This window comes from Apiospora phragmitis (genome assembly GCF_038363925.1).
Source record: "Apiospora phragmitis strain CBS 135458 chromosome Unknown utg000007l:1.0-2108841.0:1.0-2111359.0, whole genome shotgun sequence".
Classification (NCBI taxonomy): domain Eukaryota; kingdom Fungi; phylum Ascomycota; class Sordariomycetes; order Amphisphaeriales; family Apiosporaceae; genus Apiospora; species Apiospora phragmitis.
Window position 1 is genome coordinate 502,864 of NW_027117405.1, and position 17,417 is coordinate 520,280.

At 46.8% G+C, this 17,417-nt stretch overlaps 6 protein-coding genes across 6 annotated transcripts; 3 read left to right on the forward strand and 3 right to left on the reverse strand.

The window, feature by feature from the left end:
• Positions 1-5,298: 5,298 nt before the first annotated feature.
• PG994_007119 (uncharacterized protein) lies at positions 5,299-6,300 on the reverse strand (the record flags this gene model as incomplete). The annotated part of the gene is made up of 2 exons (XM_066858528.1): positions 5,299-5,420; positions 5,934-6,300. The coding sequence occupies 2 exons, from the start codon at positions 6,298-6,300 to the stop codon at positions 5,299-5,301; spliced, it is 489 nt and encodes a 162-aa protein (XP_066715470.1).
• Positions 6,301-6,926: 626 nt separating this feature from the next.
• On the forward strand, positions 6,927-7,472 carry PG994_007120 (uncharacterized protein; the record flags this gene model as incomplete). The annotated part of the gene is made up of 2 exons (XM_066858529.1): positions 6,927-6,936; positions 7,162-7,472. 2 exons carry the CDS (start codon positions 6,927-6,929, stop codon positions 7,470-7,472), a joined length of 321 nt encoding a protein of 106 aa, XP_066715471.1.
• A 1,493-nt stretch (positions 7,473-8,965) lies between these two features.
• PG994_007121 (uncharacterized protein) lies at positions 8,966-10,241 on the reverse strand (the record flags this gene model as incomplete). Its single annotated transcript, XM_066858530.1, has 3 exons — positions 8,966-9,626; positions 9,682-10,159; positions 10,238-10,241. The coding sequence occupies 3 exons, from the start codon at positions 10,239-10,241 to the stop codon at positions 8,966-8,968; spliced, it is 1,143 nt and encodes a 380-aa protein (XP_066715472.1).
• Positions 10,242-11,291: 1,050 nt separating this feature from the next.
• Positions 11,292-11,954, forward strand: PG994_007122 (uncharacterized protein; the record flags this gene model as incomplete). Its single annotated transcript, XM_066858531.1, has 2 exons — positions 11,292-11,475; positions 11,584-11,954. 2 exons carry the CDS (start codon positions 11,292-11,294, stop codon positions 11,952-11,954), a joined length of 555 nt encoding a protein of 184 aa, XP_066715473.1.
• Positions 11,955-12,304: 350 nt separating this feature from the next.
• Positions 12,305-13,651, forward strand: PG994_007123 (uncharacterized protein; the record flags this gene model as incomplete). The annotated part of the gene is made up of 2 exons (XM_066858532.1): positions 12,305-13,106; positions 13,182-13,651. 2 exons carry the CDS (start codon positions 12,305-12,307, stop codon positions 13,649-13,651), a joined length of 1,272 nt encoding a protein of 423 aa, XP_066715474.1.
• A 458-nt stretch (positions 13,652-14,109) lies between these two features.
• PG994_007124 (uncharacterized protein) lies at positions 14,110-15,451 on the reverse strand (the record flags this gene model as incomplete). The annotated part of the gene is made up of 3 exons (XM_066858533.1): positions 14,110-14,617; positions 14,713-15,200; positions 15,284-15,451. 3 exons carry the CDS (start codon positions 15,449-15,451, stop codon positions 14,110-14,112), a joined length of 1,164 nt encoding a protein of 387 aa, XP_066715475.1.
• Positions 15,452-17,417: the final 1,966 nt, after the last annotated feature.

Genomic DNA, 17,417 nt, shown 5'->3' on the forward strand with positions numbered 1-17,417 from the left:
TAAAAAGGTCGAGTACTATAAAGATTTTAACGTACAGCAGTTTATTTCGTAAATCGCTAATTAAAGGTAGGGGGTACCGGTTCTTAATAATAATTTCGTTAAGCTTTCGGTAATCGATGCATATACGCTACTTAGGTTTCCCGTCCTTGCTTTTTTTTAGGACGAAGAGGATAGGGAAGCCTGCTAGCGACGTGGATGGTCGTATGACTCCTTTTTCGAGATTCTCCGTAATATACTCCTTTAGGGCTTATTTATACTCCTGGTTGAGTTTGTATATAGATATGAATAAGGGTTCCTTCCTATCCTTAAAGGGTATTTCATAATCCCACCGTGTGTAAGGCGGTAAGCCTGTTTCTAGTTTCTTATTAAAAAAGGCTTCGAATTATTAGTACTCTTTTAGTATAGTTATTATAACGTTCGGCTTAGGTTTTTTAATAATAATATATATTTTAAAAACTTTAAATTTATTAAAGGGTTATTTTTTAAACCGCTATCTATTAATTAAACCTCTTCTTAATATATTTTATTAAAGTTAACTTATTTTTTAATTAATTTTAAAATTATTTACCCGTAATTGAAATATTTTTAAAATTATATTATATCTTGCGACGTTCGTAATATTATACGTGATTTGTTTATAACGTCTTTCGATATCGACTAGAAAGTTCGCGACTTCTTTTCGTATTTCTTTATTGTTATAAGTTATAAATCTTTTATCGACGGTTTTAAATCGGTATAAGGCGTTTTTTTTCTATTATTCGAGTTTAAAGTAATTAACGATTCGTAATAAAATATAGTTTTTTTACGTTTCTCTATTAAGTAACGCTTTAATATAAACTCTTTTTATACTTATTATTAGTATAATATATTTATAGATAGCTCGATTATTTATTATTTAGTATAGAGACCTGTTTTAGTCCGCCTATTATCGTCCTTTTATAGTAAGCGGCGTCTGTTTTTTAAACGTTACTCTTATAAGTAGTTAATAATTTTTTACGATCGATCCTCGTATCGTTACTATCGCTCCCTCCGTTCTATATAGGGCGCTTCTTAGTATATTAGTAAGGGTATTTTTATACTTTTTTTTATATAAAGTACTATTCTTAATATTTAAGATACGGGTTCTTCGGGTAATTCGAAAGTTTATTCAGTTCGCGGTAATTTATAAACGTTTTATAAATTCTTTAATATATTAAAAGGGTTCTTTTATCGGGTATATACTTATACGTCTTAAAAGTGTTAGGCGCTCTCTTTTAAACGTTTATAAGCTCGCGATTTTTCTTAGGCGTGTTTAAGGTATTAGTCCTCGAAGTACTCCTTTTAATCTCATCCTTCTAAGTGGCATTATCGTAGCCACCGTAGGTCTTTTTATACTAATAAGTACGCGCGTCGTTTATCGGGGATCGATATTCAGATTTTTTTAATAATATAACCCGGGTATGGTTACGTAATAAGTTATTTACTAATCCTTCGGGGAAACTATTCGTGCTTAAGTTTCTCCGCGAGGTGTTCTATATAAGCGTCGTGCACGCACGAGATCCATAAAAGCGTGAAGTATCCTTCGTATGTAGGGGAAATTCGTAGGTTGTCTTTTATAGCGTAGTTATTATAGATTCCTTAATTAAACTTAGCCGTGATAAGTATTTAGCGTAGGTGTTTCGAGTCGGGGTAAGGAATATTAGGGATAACTAACCATCTATCGGTCTTTAAATCTCTAAACTTAGCGATCTCGTATATTAGTTTATTTATTAGCATACTTACTAAGCGTTCGTAATTTATAGGTTATTTTAGCTAGCTCGTAGTATCGTTTATTGAATTACTATTTTCGTTGTAAAGGAGGGATCGTTCCCTTCGTATTATTGCGACGCTTCGGCTATAGTCTTTCTTACCTCCGGGGCTTTAAGGAACTATCCGGTACTTTCTTTATCCGTTAAATAAGAAGTATACTTATCGTTATAATAAGCTATTTAGGATAGGCTATCGTATTTAATAATAACGTTATTATTTTTAATAATTATTATAAGGGTATTTTTTACTTTAATAGCGTTAACTTATCGTTCGTTTAAAACTCGTCGGAAATCCTTCTTTAATATTTTCGAATATAATATCCTAGTTTTTAATAGTTATAATAAATACCGCATAGTTTTTTATCTTATTTATCGTATTTAGTAACGTCGAAGTTTATAAGCTTACTATAATAGTTATATATCGTAATATTCTTAGGCGATATATAATTATATTAACGTGGTCGCCCCGTATTAGCTTAAATTCGACTAGTCTACCGCTAAGGTCCGCCTTATTTCTTACGGCGTCGTTTATATATATAAATATTAATTTTAATAATAAATTCTATATACGAAAGGAAGTTATTAGGGGCGTTAAGCCGGCTAAGTTTATTTTTAATATTATTCTTTAATCCTCGATAATATATTATAATTTTCGTAGTTTCGATACAGTTTAATCGAGCTATAATACGCCGGAACTCGGCTATGTAAAAAGCGGCTAATCCTTTTTATTTAAAGGTTTTAAGTTCTTTCTCCGCCTATCACTTTTTATCGAGGTTTTAGAAAAATAATTTAAAGGTTTATTTAAGACCGTCGTAACTTTTGAAAATACGTTATACCTCTATGCAGCATAACTTAACTTATTAGTCGTTTTTTATAAATTCGTTTAAATAAGGTTTAAACTAAGCGAGTACTTTATTTTTAAAAAACGAGGCGGCATGGATAACTCGTTAGGTAGCGTTTTAGAACGTCTCTTTATAAAATTATTAATAGGCTTTAATTTAAATAAAAAAGCCTTAGAAATTTCCGCTTATTCCGTTAAAAAGTGTTAACATATTAATTTTTATACCCTTTTTTAATATAATAAGGGTCTAGATAATATTAATAATTATATAAAAAAGACGCACTTCTTTATATAACTTATTAATATTATAGGGTGTTTATCTTAAAGTACTTTTAGTTAAGAGCTCGTTACGCTCCTTCTTAAGCTTAACGTAATAATATTAATAATTAACGCTCTCCTACTCGAGTTCCTTAATTCGTTTAATTAATACTTATCGGGTAAGTTCATTATTACTATCGTCGCTATTAATGTCTATAGTAGGGTCCCGTTGAGAGGTATTAGGGGTAGCGATAGGAGTTTTTCCTTATTGGACGGTGTTACTAGGGCCAGGTATAGACATAGTTCCTATAATACTATTACTTAAGGATCTAAGTAATAACTCGTAAAAACAAGAGTAATCAAAATATAACGAACGCTATCTAAGTTTTTAAAAAAACTTAATAAAACATATTAAGGTTTATATTAATAATACGAAAAAGTATCTAAACGTGCGATAAAAATCGCTTCTATTAATATAATAAGTAATAGTTTATAAGAATAAAGATAACGGAAAGGCGTAAGTTTTAAAAATATTTATATAAAATATATAGAGAATATTTATCGTTATATATTTAATCTCTTCCCTTATTAATCCGTTAAATTATTTAATTTACTCTTATATTCTAATAATTTAAGTAATTCCTTTATTAATTAAATTACCGGCTCACTTCGTTATTCTTAATAATCCCCGTAATCCCTTACGTAACGTTATTTTTACTACTTTTTTAAATCGTATCTAACCTGCTGCTATTTAAGATACCGTCGTCGTGATCGCCGTGCGCTTTTATAATATAAGTAAGTTTATATTAGCGTAGTTAATAACGCGGTCGGTGGCCGTAATATCGTAGCTTAAGCGGGGTATTATAAATCCGGCCTAATAATTTATAAGTTTTAACCGTATAATTAGGTCAGGTCGTAATATTATTTTCCCTTTTTTAATTACTTTATCCTCGAAGCGCTAAATTCTCTTAAATATTTTTACCCGCCTATCGTATTAGGGCCTAGTAAGTTCTTCCTTCCCTTCGTTATACTTTTTTATTATAATATTTACTTATTATATTAAATCGAGTTAAAAAATCTGTTCCTCGTACAAAGTTTAAAAAAACTGAACAGCGTTATAACCTGGTCGCTCTTCTCGACGAATTTGGTTTCGAGGCCATGCCGTGCTCTCTTTGTTTAGAGAAGGGGTGGAATTATATTATGCTGGACAGTATTTCTCGCTATAAGGAGTGCGTCCGTCATCTTTATTCCTACGAGCTATTACCCATTGTATCGGTAGAAGCGACTTCTATCGCACGTTTAGATACTCTCTCGTATTGCCAACATAAACCCCAGTACGTCTTACTAGGTTTCTTTTAGAACCCAGATAGCGTTCGTTACATCTCATTATTATTATTATTATTATTATTATTATTATTATTATTATTATTATTATTATTATTATTATTATTATTATTATTATTATTATTATTATTATTATTATTATTATTATTATTATTATTATTATTATTATTATTATTATTATTATTATTATTATTATTATTATTATTATTATTATTATTATTATTATTATTATTATTATTATTATTATTATTATTATTATTATTATTATTATTATTATTATTATTATTATTATTATTATTATTATTATTATTATTATTATTATTATTATTATTATTATTATTATTATTATTATTATTATTATTATTATTATTATTATTATTATTATTATTATTATTATTATTATTATTATTATTATTATTATTATTATTATTATTATTATTATTATTATTATTATTATTATTATTATTATTATTATTATTATTATTATTATTATTATTATTATTATTATTATTATTATTATTATTATTATTATTATTATTATTATTATTATTATTATTATTATCAGCTCCCGGGACTATGCACGTGGGCGAGCAGGGCACTAATATATAGGTCGCCCTCGTGACCATCTCTAACTAGGCGAACTTCTTGCCTGCGCAGTATCGTGAACCTTCTGCAGACGGGCAAACAGCAGTAAATGGAGTAACGAAAGACGTCTTTCTTTCATGGCCATCACTGCCCCTCCCCTCCTTCTTTCTTATACGCCTCGTTGCACAGTCCTCTCCGCCTGTGCGACCACCTGTAGTGGGCGGGTAGGGGAGCAAGATCTTGAAGATGGCGGCGGGGCAGCGCGGCACGGTCTCAGTTACCGTATTCGCCCTCCTCGCTCATGATCCGGTGACGACCCCTGTGTGGCGTGGCTGGATCCGACGGGTTGTTAGCATAGCGCATGCGCGCTCTTGAGGCGCCCAGCCATAGCCAAAACGAGAAGCAAGCCGGCCCCCGTTAAAGAAGAAGCAGTTGTAGTCCGAGAAGCGCACGAATTCAGACAACGTCAACAATGGCACAAGATCAGATGGCCGGTGATACAGGGATCAATCCTTCCGCAGGGCAGTTCTCGACACCCAGGATTGGCCAATCCGTGCCCCTGACGCAGTCCCAGCAGGCAGTAACCATTGACGGCTGGCGTCGCACTAGCTAGGATGAGCAACCACAGGAGTGTAATCACGGGTCGTCCCGAGTCTGAGACTGGTCTCCCAATGATCACGGTGCGGACCAAGCCGGGTCTGCTCTAGCATTCCGCCGCGGCAAAGTCGTCGACCCGGCTATATCCGAGACTATCCGATTTATATTAACAAGAGGAGGGAACTTTATTTGGATGCGTATAGTTGGCCTTGGCGCTCCATGCGTGTGGCATTCGTTACCAGCTGGTTAGTACTACCTTGGGTTGCATTGCCTAGTGGCACTACGCAGACCAAAGGTTGTCTCAACGACATTGACGTAACTAATTGAGCCTCTCATGGTCTTGTATGGCTTTTATTAAAAACGAGTCTATGTTTCTCTTCCCAATATGTCTCGACTATCTCCCAGCATCAACCCTCTGGCCCACCCGAGTACCAGTAGTTACTTTCTCCTCATCATCCTAGACGCCGTCAGCACGCTACCCTGTCCACAGAGGAATAATAGAGAGGTTTATAAAAACTTACAAATTTCGGTACATTTGGGAATGGCGCCAAAGTTGTTCTTGGTCGCCTCCCACCAAGCCGACGCGATCATACCGTTATTACAGCTGTCCGGGACGACAAGCTGCCACTCAAACCTATTACCGACCATGCGGCAATCGAACTGGCTTTCTGCACACTGCCCAAAGGGGTGGAGATTGTCTCGGAGGCCGTTGCACAGACCATTGGGGTCAGTGACACCGGGCACGTCAAAGATGGTGTATTGAAAAGCGGCAACACCGCCGACGAGTTTCCGAGTGCAGCCGACAGCAGCAGCTAGGGAGGGAAAGCCTGCCAGAGCGGCGAGGACGACGGCAGAGGAGGTGGTGGTGGTGGTGGTGGTGAACTGCATTCTGAAGATGGTGATCTGGAAGATGATGATTTGCAAGTGGGAGATGTGTGTGTGTGTGTATGTGTGTTTGAGATGAGAAGTTTTTACTGGAATATGTCGACAGATGAAGGGGCTTTTATACTTCTCTTCTAGTGATACTGGTACGATGATAAGTTGTATTCCTCAACTTCGACCCCACCGATGTTAAGCGACAACGAAAGCCTACCCAGCAAAGACGAAGGACCGGGCATAACATCCGATTCTGGAACACCTGTGCCGCAGTCAAAACCTGTGCCGCAACCGCAACACCTGTGCCGCAACCAAGACCTGTGCCGCAGTTAATACGAGTTGTGTGGGGCCTTACGAGTATATCGCCATGCGACTTCCGCAGTTGCCTATTCGATATCATTAGTCCGGCATAACCAAACCCAATAACCGCATACTTGGACCCTCCAATGCGGCGTAGCACAGCCCTGACCAACCGCTCAGAGTCCGGTGGATCATCCGAGCCTATAATGATCACTCCGGCGATGCAGCCGAGCGGGTCGAACAGGCGACAACTTCAGAGCAAGACCCTGAGCAAGAAGCACGGCTTCTCTGCCAGAAGAAACCTTGCAGCCAACAGAGAATAAGGTCATTTCGCCTCCATGGGCACAGGTATATAGTTCCTTGGTCATCCCGACTTCTTTCTACACTCCCCTCATCCTCATCTTCAAGACATCAAGACTCTACCAACCTTACTACCAATCTTCATTGACCAAGCATCAAGAGTAAGTCTACACATCTCTCCCCTTCCCCCAAAACCTACACGTTGTATATTGACCTGTTTGTCCGTCTGTCCAGACTTCTCCAACCAGCCACCATCATCATGCAGTTCGCCAGCACCACCACCGCCGCCCTGCTCCTCGCCCTGGCCCCGGCTGCCTCCCCTCGCGGTCACCTGCAGGGGAAGCGGCTTCGAGGGGTGGGTAATCACGGCCAACAGCGTGGGGGACATCCCGGGCACCTGCGGCGGTCTCTGGGATAACTTGAAGCGCTTCGCCGACTGCGTCGGCGTCAGTGGTAGCTGGTGCGGCGGGACCAACGGCCACCTCGAGTGGCGCTTCACCGTCCCTGACACTTGTAACAAAGGCATGCTCTCGTCCACCTGGTGGGAGGCGACCCGGAACCAGTACGGGGCCCTCGCATGCTAGATGCTGGGAGCCAAGAGCCAACAGCAGCGGGAGGATAAGAAGACCTCCCGGGAAAGAAGCTAAGGGCTTGTCGACGGGAGAGACATGAGAAGTTATGTATTTAGAGTATCAGGAAATTTTCTGAGCGTATAGTCGTTTCTGGCCCCCTCCATCCATCGGAAAGAGCCATCGAACCAGCAGTCCCGACGAATTTACACAATTAACACTCAAATAAAAGAACCACGGGCTTCTTCAGCTTAGAATCACTACATACCAGGAGGGTCGCAACCTAGATGCTGAACCATCTCAGGACCTCTGCAAAAGCAGCATAGCAAGCGAGGACCCTCATCCATGACCAAACCAGGCAGATGGCAAGGGCACAGCGATCGACATATCCTGCCGCCGTTTTTGGCGAGTGCCAACTCGTGGAAAAGAAGTCTTCCATGTTGCGGTGAACGGGACGGGCCGAGCCTCCTATCCCTCCCTTTCGCGCGCAGCACACGCGGCCTTGGCCGTCCTCCTGTCTCGTTTGGCGGGATCGCGGGATATGTCATTCACCACCGCCACTGCGAACCGCAAGCTGTCTTTCCCCGGCATCGACTTGAGTCGCCGGCCTGTGTCTGAATTTGGTCCTCACTCGTGTGCGATGCAATATTCCGACCGCTTCATCTCGGATCGAAAGGCGGACTGGATAGGCAAGTGCTACACTTTCATACCCGAAAGCATGAATGCTGGGGCGGCCATGTTGCTCTCTCATTTTACATGGATTTAGGGCACCACTTTACACTGAAGGATGTTATTAAGCATCGTACTATCGCAGCGCAAAGCTCATTTGCTCCATTCAAGGGCTGAGTGAGGTGAACGATGGGGAGACCGAAAGGACGACAACACGGCCTTGTTATAATAGGATTTGCTTCATAGTTCCGTAGGAGAACCAGCGTCTTGGTCCTCCTCATCATGGACACTCCAAAAAGCGTGTTATGCCCATATCTCGAGCTTCACGCCCGAGACCGGGAAGAAATGGAAGATGGCCAAGGTGTTGCCATTACGCCTAGAGCCCTCCCTGGTGGAGAGGCTCCTTTCAGTAGATCACTATTATGCTATGTAAGCATATTTAGCATATCTCAACTCCAAAATCATCAATGCAAGAATGCATGAGCGTAGATAAGTTCTTCACATGGCATTCCGGAGTTTCACAAGTGTACCTACGGCTTCCTGGGACTTATCCGAAAAGGCAGTCATCTTCATTCCATGTGGTAGATGCCCCAGATAAAACATTGGCAGCCTCCCGGTATGCCTTTGAATCCGAAGGTGTAGGCCGGAAAACGTCCCAAAGGCATATTCCTAGGCGCTTCTTCCACCCTCCAATGCATCTGTCGGGAAGGTCCATGACGATAACGCCCACGGCCGTTGACCGAACGGTCCCATGTTGCCGCTGCATCACCGTGCCTAGGTGCAGGACGGAAATGTTACGATGAAGGTCTTTGGAAATGGCGCTTATAGTATGGGCAAGGTCAAGCTGCTTGTCCTCGGGAACGTCCTTCAAGGAGTGGTGCGCCTGGAGCCTCACACTGTTCAGCACTGCCGTGATATCCAGGGACACGCGGACCGGGCTCGGGTGGTACTTTCTCTTCTGACCGCTTGCGTCGAACTCCGAGACGAACTGCCAGGCCTCTACGAGAGGTTCGAAGAGGCACCGCTTGCCCTGAAAGTAGCCATACACCCAAGGTGCTTTTCTTGTAACTTGTCACCATCGCCAGTGGCACAACAAAAGCTTGATGGGCACCTCGGAAAATCTTGGCCTGTCTGCCAATCTCTCTCGCCTTCTCTTCGGAGCCCAGGTTCTGATCGATGCACGCAATGTCGACCCAAACGAAGTCAAGGTATGCCTCCTTTGCCACTCGCATGAGGGCGTTCTTGAACGTGTCAACTGAGAAAAGCTTCGGGCAGATTGAAGGGATCTTCCAAGTGATACCCTTCACGGGAAGTGAGGGGCATGGGGGTTGATGGTCGCAACGCAGCTCCCAGCGGCCCCAGGTATAGGACAATACGGCATGCTTTGGCTCCTTGAATCCACCATAGGAGTTCCCCTTCGCCCACCTGTATGATAGCCACTCGGGGATGTACAGAAGCCTCGACGGCCAACTGCCCATTGGGTCTGGTACCGTCGCATCCCTGAAAAGCTCGGTCAGTGAATCCTTGATCTTGTTAGGGTAGTTATCCTTCTTACGGTTCGTCCAAGGCCTCCCAGAAATATGGCTTTGGCCGGAAAGAAGTATCTGATGCGGACACGGTTGAGACTAGTCGAGTGTTGCCAACGCCTGGTTGTGCGAGAGCCAACCCAAGATCAGACAACGAGGCGGCATTGGTTAATGCAGCTTCTTGCATAATTGATTGAACCCGTCTGTCGGCGTCATCATATCTTGAAGTATCTCTCCTCTGTACCCGGGATCCTGCAACGTAATCGAACTTTGGGGATCTTGATGGATTGTTTATGATGCCAGAGCCCAGGTAGACGCTGTCGTCCTTCACCTCGGGGTCAGCGTCGTCGTCGAGCTCGTCCCAGGGGTTAGGAAGCAGAGAAGATGTACTTTGTGTCGTTAAAGGGTCTTCGAGATTGTCGCGATTCGCGTCGTCCCTTGGCCCCGTATTGCTCGAATGCTGAACTCCTGGTCTTCCGACTCTGTAAGGCAAGTATTGGGGGGTATCTGATATAGGGTCAGAACATAATACAGGAGTACCCCTCCTAATTGCAATTGTCGCCCACACTGCTTAGGCTAACCTACCCATCTGTGCATCTATGGTAGCTGATAGCGGTTCAAGTCTGGGTGGGATACCGATTTATCAGGTTTGGCGTGAGAAAGTAGCTGACATGATCCATGTACTTGGTGTATGGTCTCGAAAAGCTCCGGACGGGCCAGAATTTGACAAGTGGCTCTTGGTCAGCGGATGAGGCTGCGCTGGTAACACAATGCTCGTTTAGAGGGCACAGTAGAATCCAGGAGGGTACTTACGCTTTGTCGAGAAGGTTGACGGTAGTGTTATTACAGTAACTTGGGCTTCTCCTACCGTCTGTATTCGCACTTGACCAGCGTCAGCGTCCCAGGGTTCCGGAATTCACCACGGCCGAATCCTTGTCATCTGATCCTTTTGAAATGGTAGGTTGTATTGGCGTAGGAAATGTGGGAAACCTTTCATCCCGACCCAATCACACAACTGCCCTCCACACAGAGATACGATCACCCCCCCTGGCCCCCATTCTAGGTTAAGAACACTGTATTTTTAAACGAGACGCAGACCCGACGAGAAGCATTACCCCAACGTCTACGAGATCCCATAGAGCGACTTGGATTAGGATAATCGGCGACGTCCAGCGCCATACTTGCCCAGGTAGGTTTCTCATTTGTCGATGACTCCCAGCATATATCGTGCTGCCTAAGCCCCATCCTTTATAGCCTCAAGTGGAGTGGTGAGTCGAGGCAGGCACGCTACTAAGCCACCCATAGACCTATCTGCCTATTGATCCTTCGAGTCTGTCATAATAATATCGCATAAGACGCTTCCACGCCTCTAAATCTGGGTCTGATTGAGCCTGATGACGACGAGGCCGACAGGCAGCTCAAAGCCGCACTGCAAGACCTTGTCGACGGCAAAGCCGAAGCCGCCATTGTCGCTCAGGAGATCGACAGGCTTATCGTCAGAGATTGTCAGAGAGGATACGAGGCACATTCCGCATCCCTAAAAAACAACGAACCCGAAGACGGTGATGAAGATACGGTAACATTTCCCAACCCGCCAGGATGGACCGAATATCTTTGGAGAACCATCGGCTAAGCTGCCATGGCTGTTCCGCACAACCACAGTGGCCAAGACCGCCTCGTCAGCTTCCTCCAGGAGCTATGGCGCCTTCCACCCCATAGTGTCCAGTACATCTCAGCACACGGCGATGCAGTAGAACACACCTCCTGGGAGGACGACCGGCAGAACGATCGATTTTGCCAATCTATGCGCCTGCTCGACCACGGTTAGTAGTCTTCTCCGTTGTCCCAGCCATACTTTGTGCGCGCGTGTGTGTTCGGCAGTCATTGACAACAGGCCATCGTCGTGGGCATGTGCGAGTCCGAAGACGCAGGTCCCGCGCACCCGCCCGAACACGTCAACTTCTCCGCTTTCCTGGCCCGCGTGTTAGCGCGCGGCGTGGTAGACACGACCCGGTTCTGCGCCCTCGTCATGGACGCGTTCCTCGGCCTCCGCTGGCCCTACAACAAGCAGGCCGACAGGAGCGCGCCCTGCGTCCTGGCCGCGGCACAGTGGATGGAGCATGCGGGCGCGGCCCTGTGGGAGCTGTGCGAGAAGAAGGCGTATGCGGCCAGGGGGTTCAACCTGAAGGCCGCGGCCGCGGCCTTGAGGCGGATGACGGTCTCCGAGGAAGGCGGTTCTACAGGCTTTTCGATTATAGAGGCGTTTGGGCCTAGTGTGAAAGACTGGGAGGACGAAGAATAGAATAAGCCATACTCATGGTTTTGTTTCCTTATGGAACACTGGCCTCAAACTGGAATATGCAAGACACCACCGCCAAGTCATTGTGTAGTAGTAAGACTAGCTGCTGTGCTCGCAAAAGGGGTCACAATACTAGCCCTATCAAGCTAAGGGTGACTAGTTATGGACCGGTGGCTCCAGCCATGGATGACATGGTTCTATAAATAGCCAACCTCCCCACACGGGCTTCCAGGCTCCAGCCTTGAGGATACTTAAGTTGGTGTCTAACCATCTGGCTCTCATAACCACGGGATAAAACAAGACGACGTTTAAGGCATCCCTGGACCACACACGCGCACACACATATACGCACAATGCCCATCACCTCGCTCGCGTTGGAACTTCAACGCCAGATCCTTGGCCATGTCCCCACACAAGACCAAGGAAACACGGCGCTGGTGTGCCGCGCATGGTTGGCGCCGTCCAGGGAAGCCTACTGGAGCGGCATCACCCTGAGCCTGGACGGGTACGTGCCGGAGAAGCTGGTCGACTGTCTGAGATCCGGGAGCACGAGCATACCGAGACACGTGGGCGGAATCGTGATCGCCGAGTCCGAGGAGGTGGGAGACCGAGACGAGGAGGAGACTCGAGAGTGGCAGGACGGGGTCGTGGCCCTCATGACGCATTTTCAGACGGTCTCGTCCCTCCATATCCGGTACTTGGATCTCACGAAATTTCCACCGGCTCTGCAGGGCCAGATCCTGCGGCCTGGCATGGTGACGGCGACTTTGGTGGCGGGGCATATAGAGGCCACTGACGCCTCGATGCTGATTCATTTTCTTATGGGCAACCCTAACCTAAAGTTCCTGGGGTTGGGATCGTTCAAGTTTACCGCGTCGGAAGAAAGGGAAGAAGCCGATGCTGCCAGCAGTAGGAACGACACGGATCTCGAGGCCTCTCCCCAGTTCTGCATGAACCAGCTTGGGCATTTTGTCGTGTTTGGACGGAGCTCAGTGACATGGACGGTCCTTATGCCGCTGGTACTTCAACGACCCTCCATCGAAGACCTCAAGACGCTGGTCTTGGGTTCCACGGACCAAGATATTATGACGTCCAAGCTGATCAATCGAGCTGCGCCTTCGCTGCGTTCGCTGGCCTTATCCCTGAGCAACGAAGGTACTTCTCGAAACCCCACCTCCCATCGCACACGAGGAACACACGTACGTAGTAGTTACTGACCAAACTTTCCAGTATCGATCTTTGACCTCGGCCACCTCAAGTCGCTCCGCAACCTCAGCCTCGACATATCGTCCTACGCGACGTGCGAACCGGTCCTGGCCAATACGGTGCAAACCGTGCAGTCTGCCCCCACCTCCTCGCTGGAGTACGTCTTCCTCAACACCGGGCCCGCCGTCCTCGAGAAGGACAAGGAGCGGGAAAGCGCGGCGGCGCCGCTGTGGGCGTCGCTCGACGCCCATTTGTCCTCCCGGTGTGCCAGCCTCAAGGGGATCGTCGTCCTCCAGCTGCTGGACGGATGCCTTGGGATGTTTGCCGCCATGCCCGGGGGTATGGGGGGTATGTTCGACAAGTGGAAGCGGGAGATGCTTGGTTATGCCGAGTCGAAGCTCCCGGCTTGCAAGGAGAAGGGACTCTTGCAGGCGGCGCAGACTTCTGGCGCGTGGACAAGTAGAGCGTTTGCCAACTTGGACGTCCTGGAGTGATAAGGAGACGCATGGCAGACGTTCCCGTCTTGGTGACAATGTGGCGGCCGTGGATTATGCCATGTTTGTCAAACCGTAGGGGTATGAAATGGAATAGCCATTGCCCGCTTGAGAACATGAAGCTGCTGCTGCACTTCTACTCAGACTTACTTGACAGAAAGTACCAGCTATTATAGAACGTCACTTATATGTGACCAAAGCGTAGGCCGCGAGAAATATCAAGTGGGACTGGGTAATTGCTTTAAGTATTACCATATATGTATAGTACGTTTCCTCTTCCCCCGGGCTACAGCAGTTATATACAAATTTCTATAAGACAGAAGCTACTAGTAACACACATATCCGTACAGCACTTCCCTAACAACAGATGCAGAAGACCCATCATGGTACCGTTGGAGAAACACCCTAGCATTGGGTTGACGATGAATCATCCTTGCTACACAACATGTATAAAAAATTTAGGGTTCCGGTAACTTTGCCCTGGGCGGCAACGCGTCCACATCGAACCCAGCCGTCTGCCCCGGCTTCGGCCCCAACCCCAACCGGCTGGACCGCAGGCTCTGGACGTCGTAGTCGACAGTGACGGTCTGCACCTGGACGATCTTGCCGTCGCTGTCGGAGCCGAACTCGGCGGCCTCGGGGCAGAACTGCTGGGGCTTGTTCTTGCCGTTTCGGCACTTGCGGTTGGCGCTCGTGATGATGGTGGCGGTGCGCGAGAGCCCGTGCTTGATGTTGGACGCGCTCGGGAAGGTCCCGTCGAACGTCGACATGATGTACGACTTGCGGCGGCCGTAGGAGGGGCGTATGTCGCGGTAGAAGACGCGCAGGACCGGGATCGAGGCGGCGACGATGGTCGTCGTGATCTCGGTGATGGTCCAGATGGCTAGGTGGCCGTCCTCGAAGCTCAAGTCCGGTTTAGCTAGGAGCGGGATCTTGGAGCAGCGGATGAAAGCCGTAGCGCCCGCACTATATTTGGTGGAAGCGAATTTCGGATTAGCCATCACTGTTCATCACTTTTGTGCAAGTAATCAGTCAGGGTGGGGAAAGGGCCTCAAACTTACAGGAGACCAAGACTCATGCAAGTGGCAACGCCGAGCTTCTCCTTGCTGTTCATCTGCGTCTTCGTGATGACGACCCAAGGAACCAAGACCAGGAGGACATCCATGGCGCCTGAGAAGGCCGCGGCGAACATGCTGAACGAGAGCGAGATGTCGGCGTCCCAGCACTCGCCCTCGACCATCAGGAGGTCCCAGTTTCGCTCCACCGGCGAGCAGCGGAGGAAGGGCAGGACGGCGTTGGCGGCGAGCACCATGTTGATGGACGCGATGACGACCCAGATGGCCGTCCGCAGGGACCCCTCGGTGATGCGTATGAGCGTCAGCGCGAACGACGTCTTGGACCACGCCGCGCCGAGGAGCGAGAAGACAGAGGCGAGGTAGACCAGGAACTGTAGATTGGTGGCGGTGATGGTGGATATCTCGGTGATATGTTGACCAAAGCCCAAGCTGACACCGTATGTGAGGATTGCCACATTGCAGAACATCATTATCTGTAGGTGACGATTAAGAGAAACGTTAGCTGGCTGCCCTTCATATTATACCATATAAACAAAACAGTCCCGGGATTGCTTACCCAAGATGCCACCACGACATGATCGTCCCACCAGAGGCCCCTGTGCCTCGTCCACTTGACATATAGGCGAAGTATGAGGAAGAGGGCGGATAGGCCGACCAGAGACCAGCTGATCCCGAGGATGTACGGGCCTGCGTCCATCGTAGAGGGCGGAACCAGCGCCGACATCGTTGCGTATTGTTTGTCTCTCTCTCTCTCTCTCTCTCTCTCTCTCTCTCTCTCTCTACTGGTTTAAAAGGGGAGAGCAACGGCGTGGTGCAACATCATGTCAAGCAAAATCGGGGGAATGGGCCAAGGCATATCAAAGGCTCAAGAAGTTGGTCAGCGGTGGAGTCGTCGGAGCGCGCATGAATGCCTCCAACTTGGATTCCAGAGCTAACGGGAATGTTTCTCGAAGTCGACGGCGCAGGGTAGTCCCCTGGCCCTGTGATCGACTAGTTGTTTTGTTCTTCTCCCTTGCAAGTCACTATGCCCTGATGCTGGGGAAAAGATCAGGCTAAACGGGTTTGCCGATCGAATGGTAGTGGAAGCACCATGAGCCATGGCTGTATACCGAACCCGGCTAATTAATAATGGCGGTGGCCGTATGTCGGGGGTGTTCCATATTTACTGTTACTGCCGGACTGTTAGGCGTCTGGGTAAGGAATACGTACAGGTGACGGGATTTCCGCCAGCCTAACTGACCGGATCCACAAGGCCATGATAGCCTATGAGGGATGAAGTCGGGAGAGGGTGTCGTGTAAGAATAGGCAGATGACAGCATAAGGATGGGGTCGGTTGGGCTCGCGACCTGAAACGCTAGCAATCTAACTAAAACGGCGGAGATTCACAAAGGGGCCAACCCGGTCGACGCAGAGGCGCATTAATGAGCAAGAAGCAACTAGTCTCGGCGCTAAACAGCCCAACGGACATTTTGCCCATCCCATACTGGTCATAGTCTATATCTGGTTGCCATGTCCGCGACTGCTTGCCTTGCCTTCTCTCCCGTTTCTCCTGCAATGTTCGCTGAAACAGCCAGCTGCCACAACCGGGCGTCGCTGTTCTAGAACGAATGAACAAGCCATTTGGCATGCAAATTGATCCTATCGGTGAGCTGGATAATTAATTATAGCAGTGTGATTTAATTACTTACTCGTGAGGGAGCCTGAATTGCCCCTGTGATATTCATCGTCCAATCGACACGCTAACCTATCTGCTAATTATATAAGTATAGTATATTACAAGGAGAAATGAACCCAGCCAAGTTTTAGCTCGTTGTGGCTATACATAGAAGCACAAAAAAAGGTCGGAATCTGGGGTAGTCAGTTCAGTCATCAGGACGAAGAAGATCGCGAATTAATATTATTTCCTGGGATACAGCCACCAGTTCATGACAAGGCGTTCGAATTGAAGCATGCCACTGAATTCCCTTCAGCTGCGTCGTCAGTGACTACGAAATCACTTTTGAACACTGGCTGGGTCTTGTTCATTTGCTGATAACTACCATCAAGCCACCGTGAGACAAGGACCGATGCCCGTATAGGCAAGAGAAGCGAAGCAAATAAAGGCTTATCTAAGCGCAGGATGATGAATTAATATAGCTAGCTTCCTTGGGCTGTGCATGTAGGGCTGACGGAATATATCTCTAGCTGTGTCAGGTGCTATCAGGCAGATCGGCAGCGATCTACAGACACAGCCAGACCTCGAATCCTAAGCTTTCTCTGTCGGCGGCCACTATGGCTTGTAGTGTCGATCGATCGCTCGATTCGTATCCGGCCAGTGATTCGTTCCCTCCTTTCCCCGGATAATATGCCTCTCTTAAGACGCGTCCTCTAGGGCTTACCTCCGCATTTTTGCGTACCTACAGGATACACCCTTGAATCTTGTTCTTGCGCGTGATCATCGTCCTAGGCTGGAATGCAACCGAGTCTCTGTGGCGGCAGCGAAGAGGAAGCTAGAGTCATCCGGACCGAATTAGAGACGCCGCTGGCTGCCATTGCTCAACGCGAGACAGGCTTCGGTTCCGAATCTCTGAGAGGCAACTGTCGATCTTGCCACGCAGTCGGATTTGTGTCCCGGGCTACAACCATGGCGGTTAATGAGAAGTAAGATGGTATCACAACTCATTGTTAACGATTTGGCTCGTCCAACGATG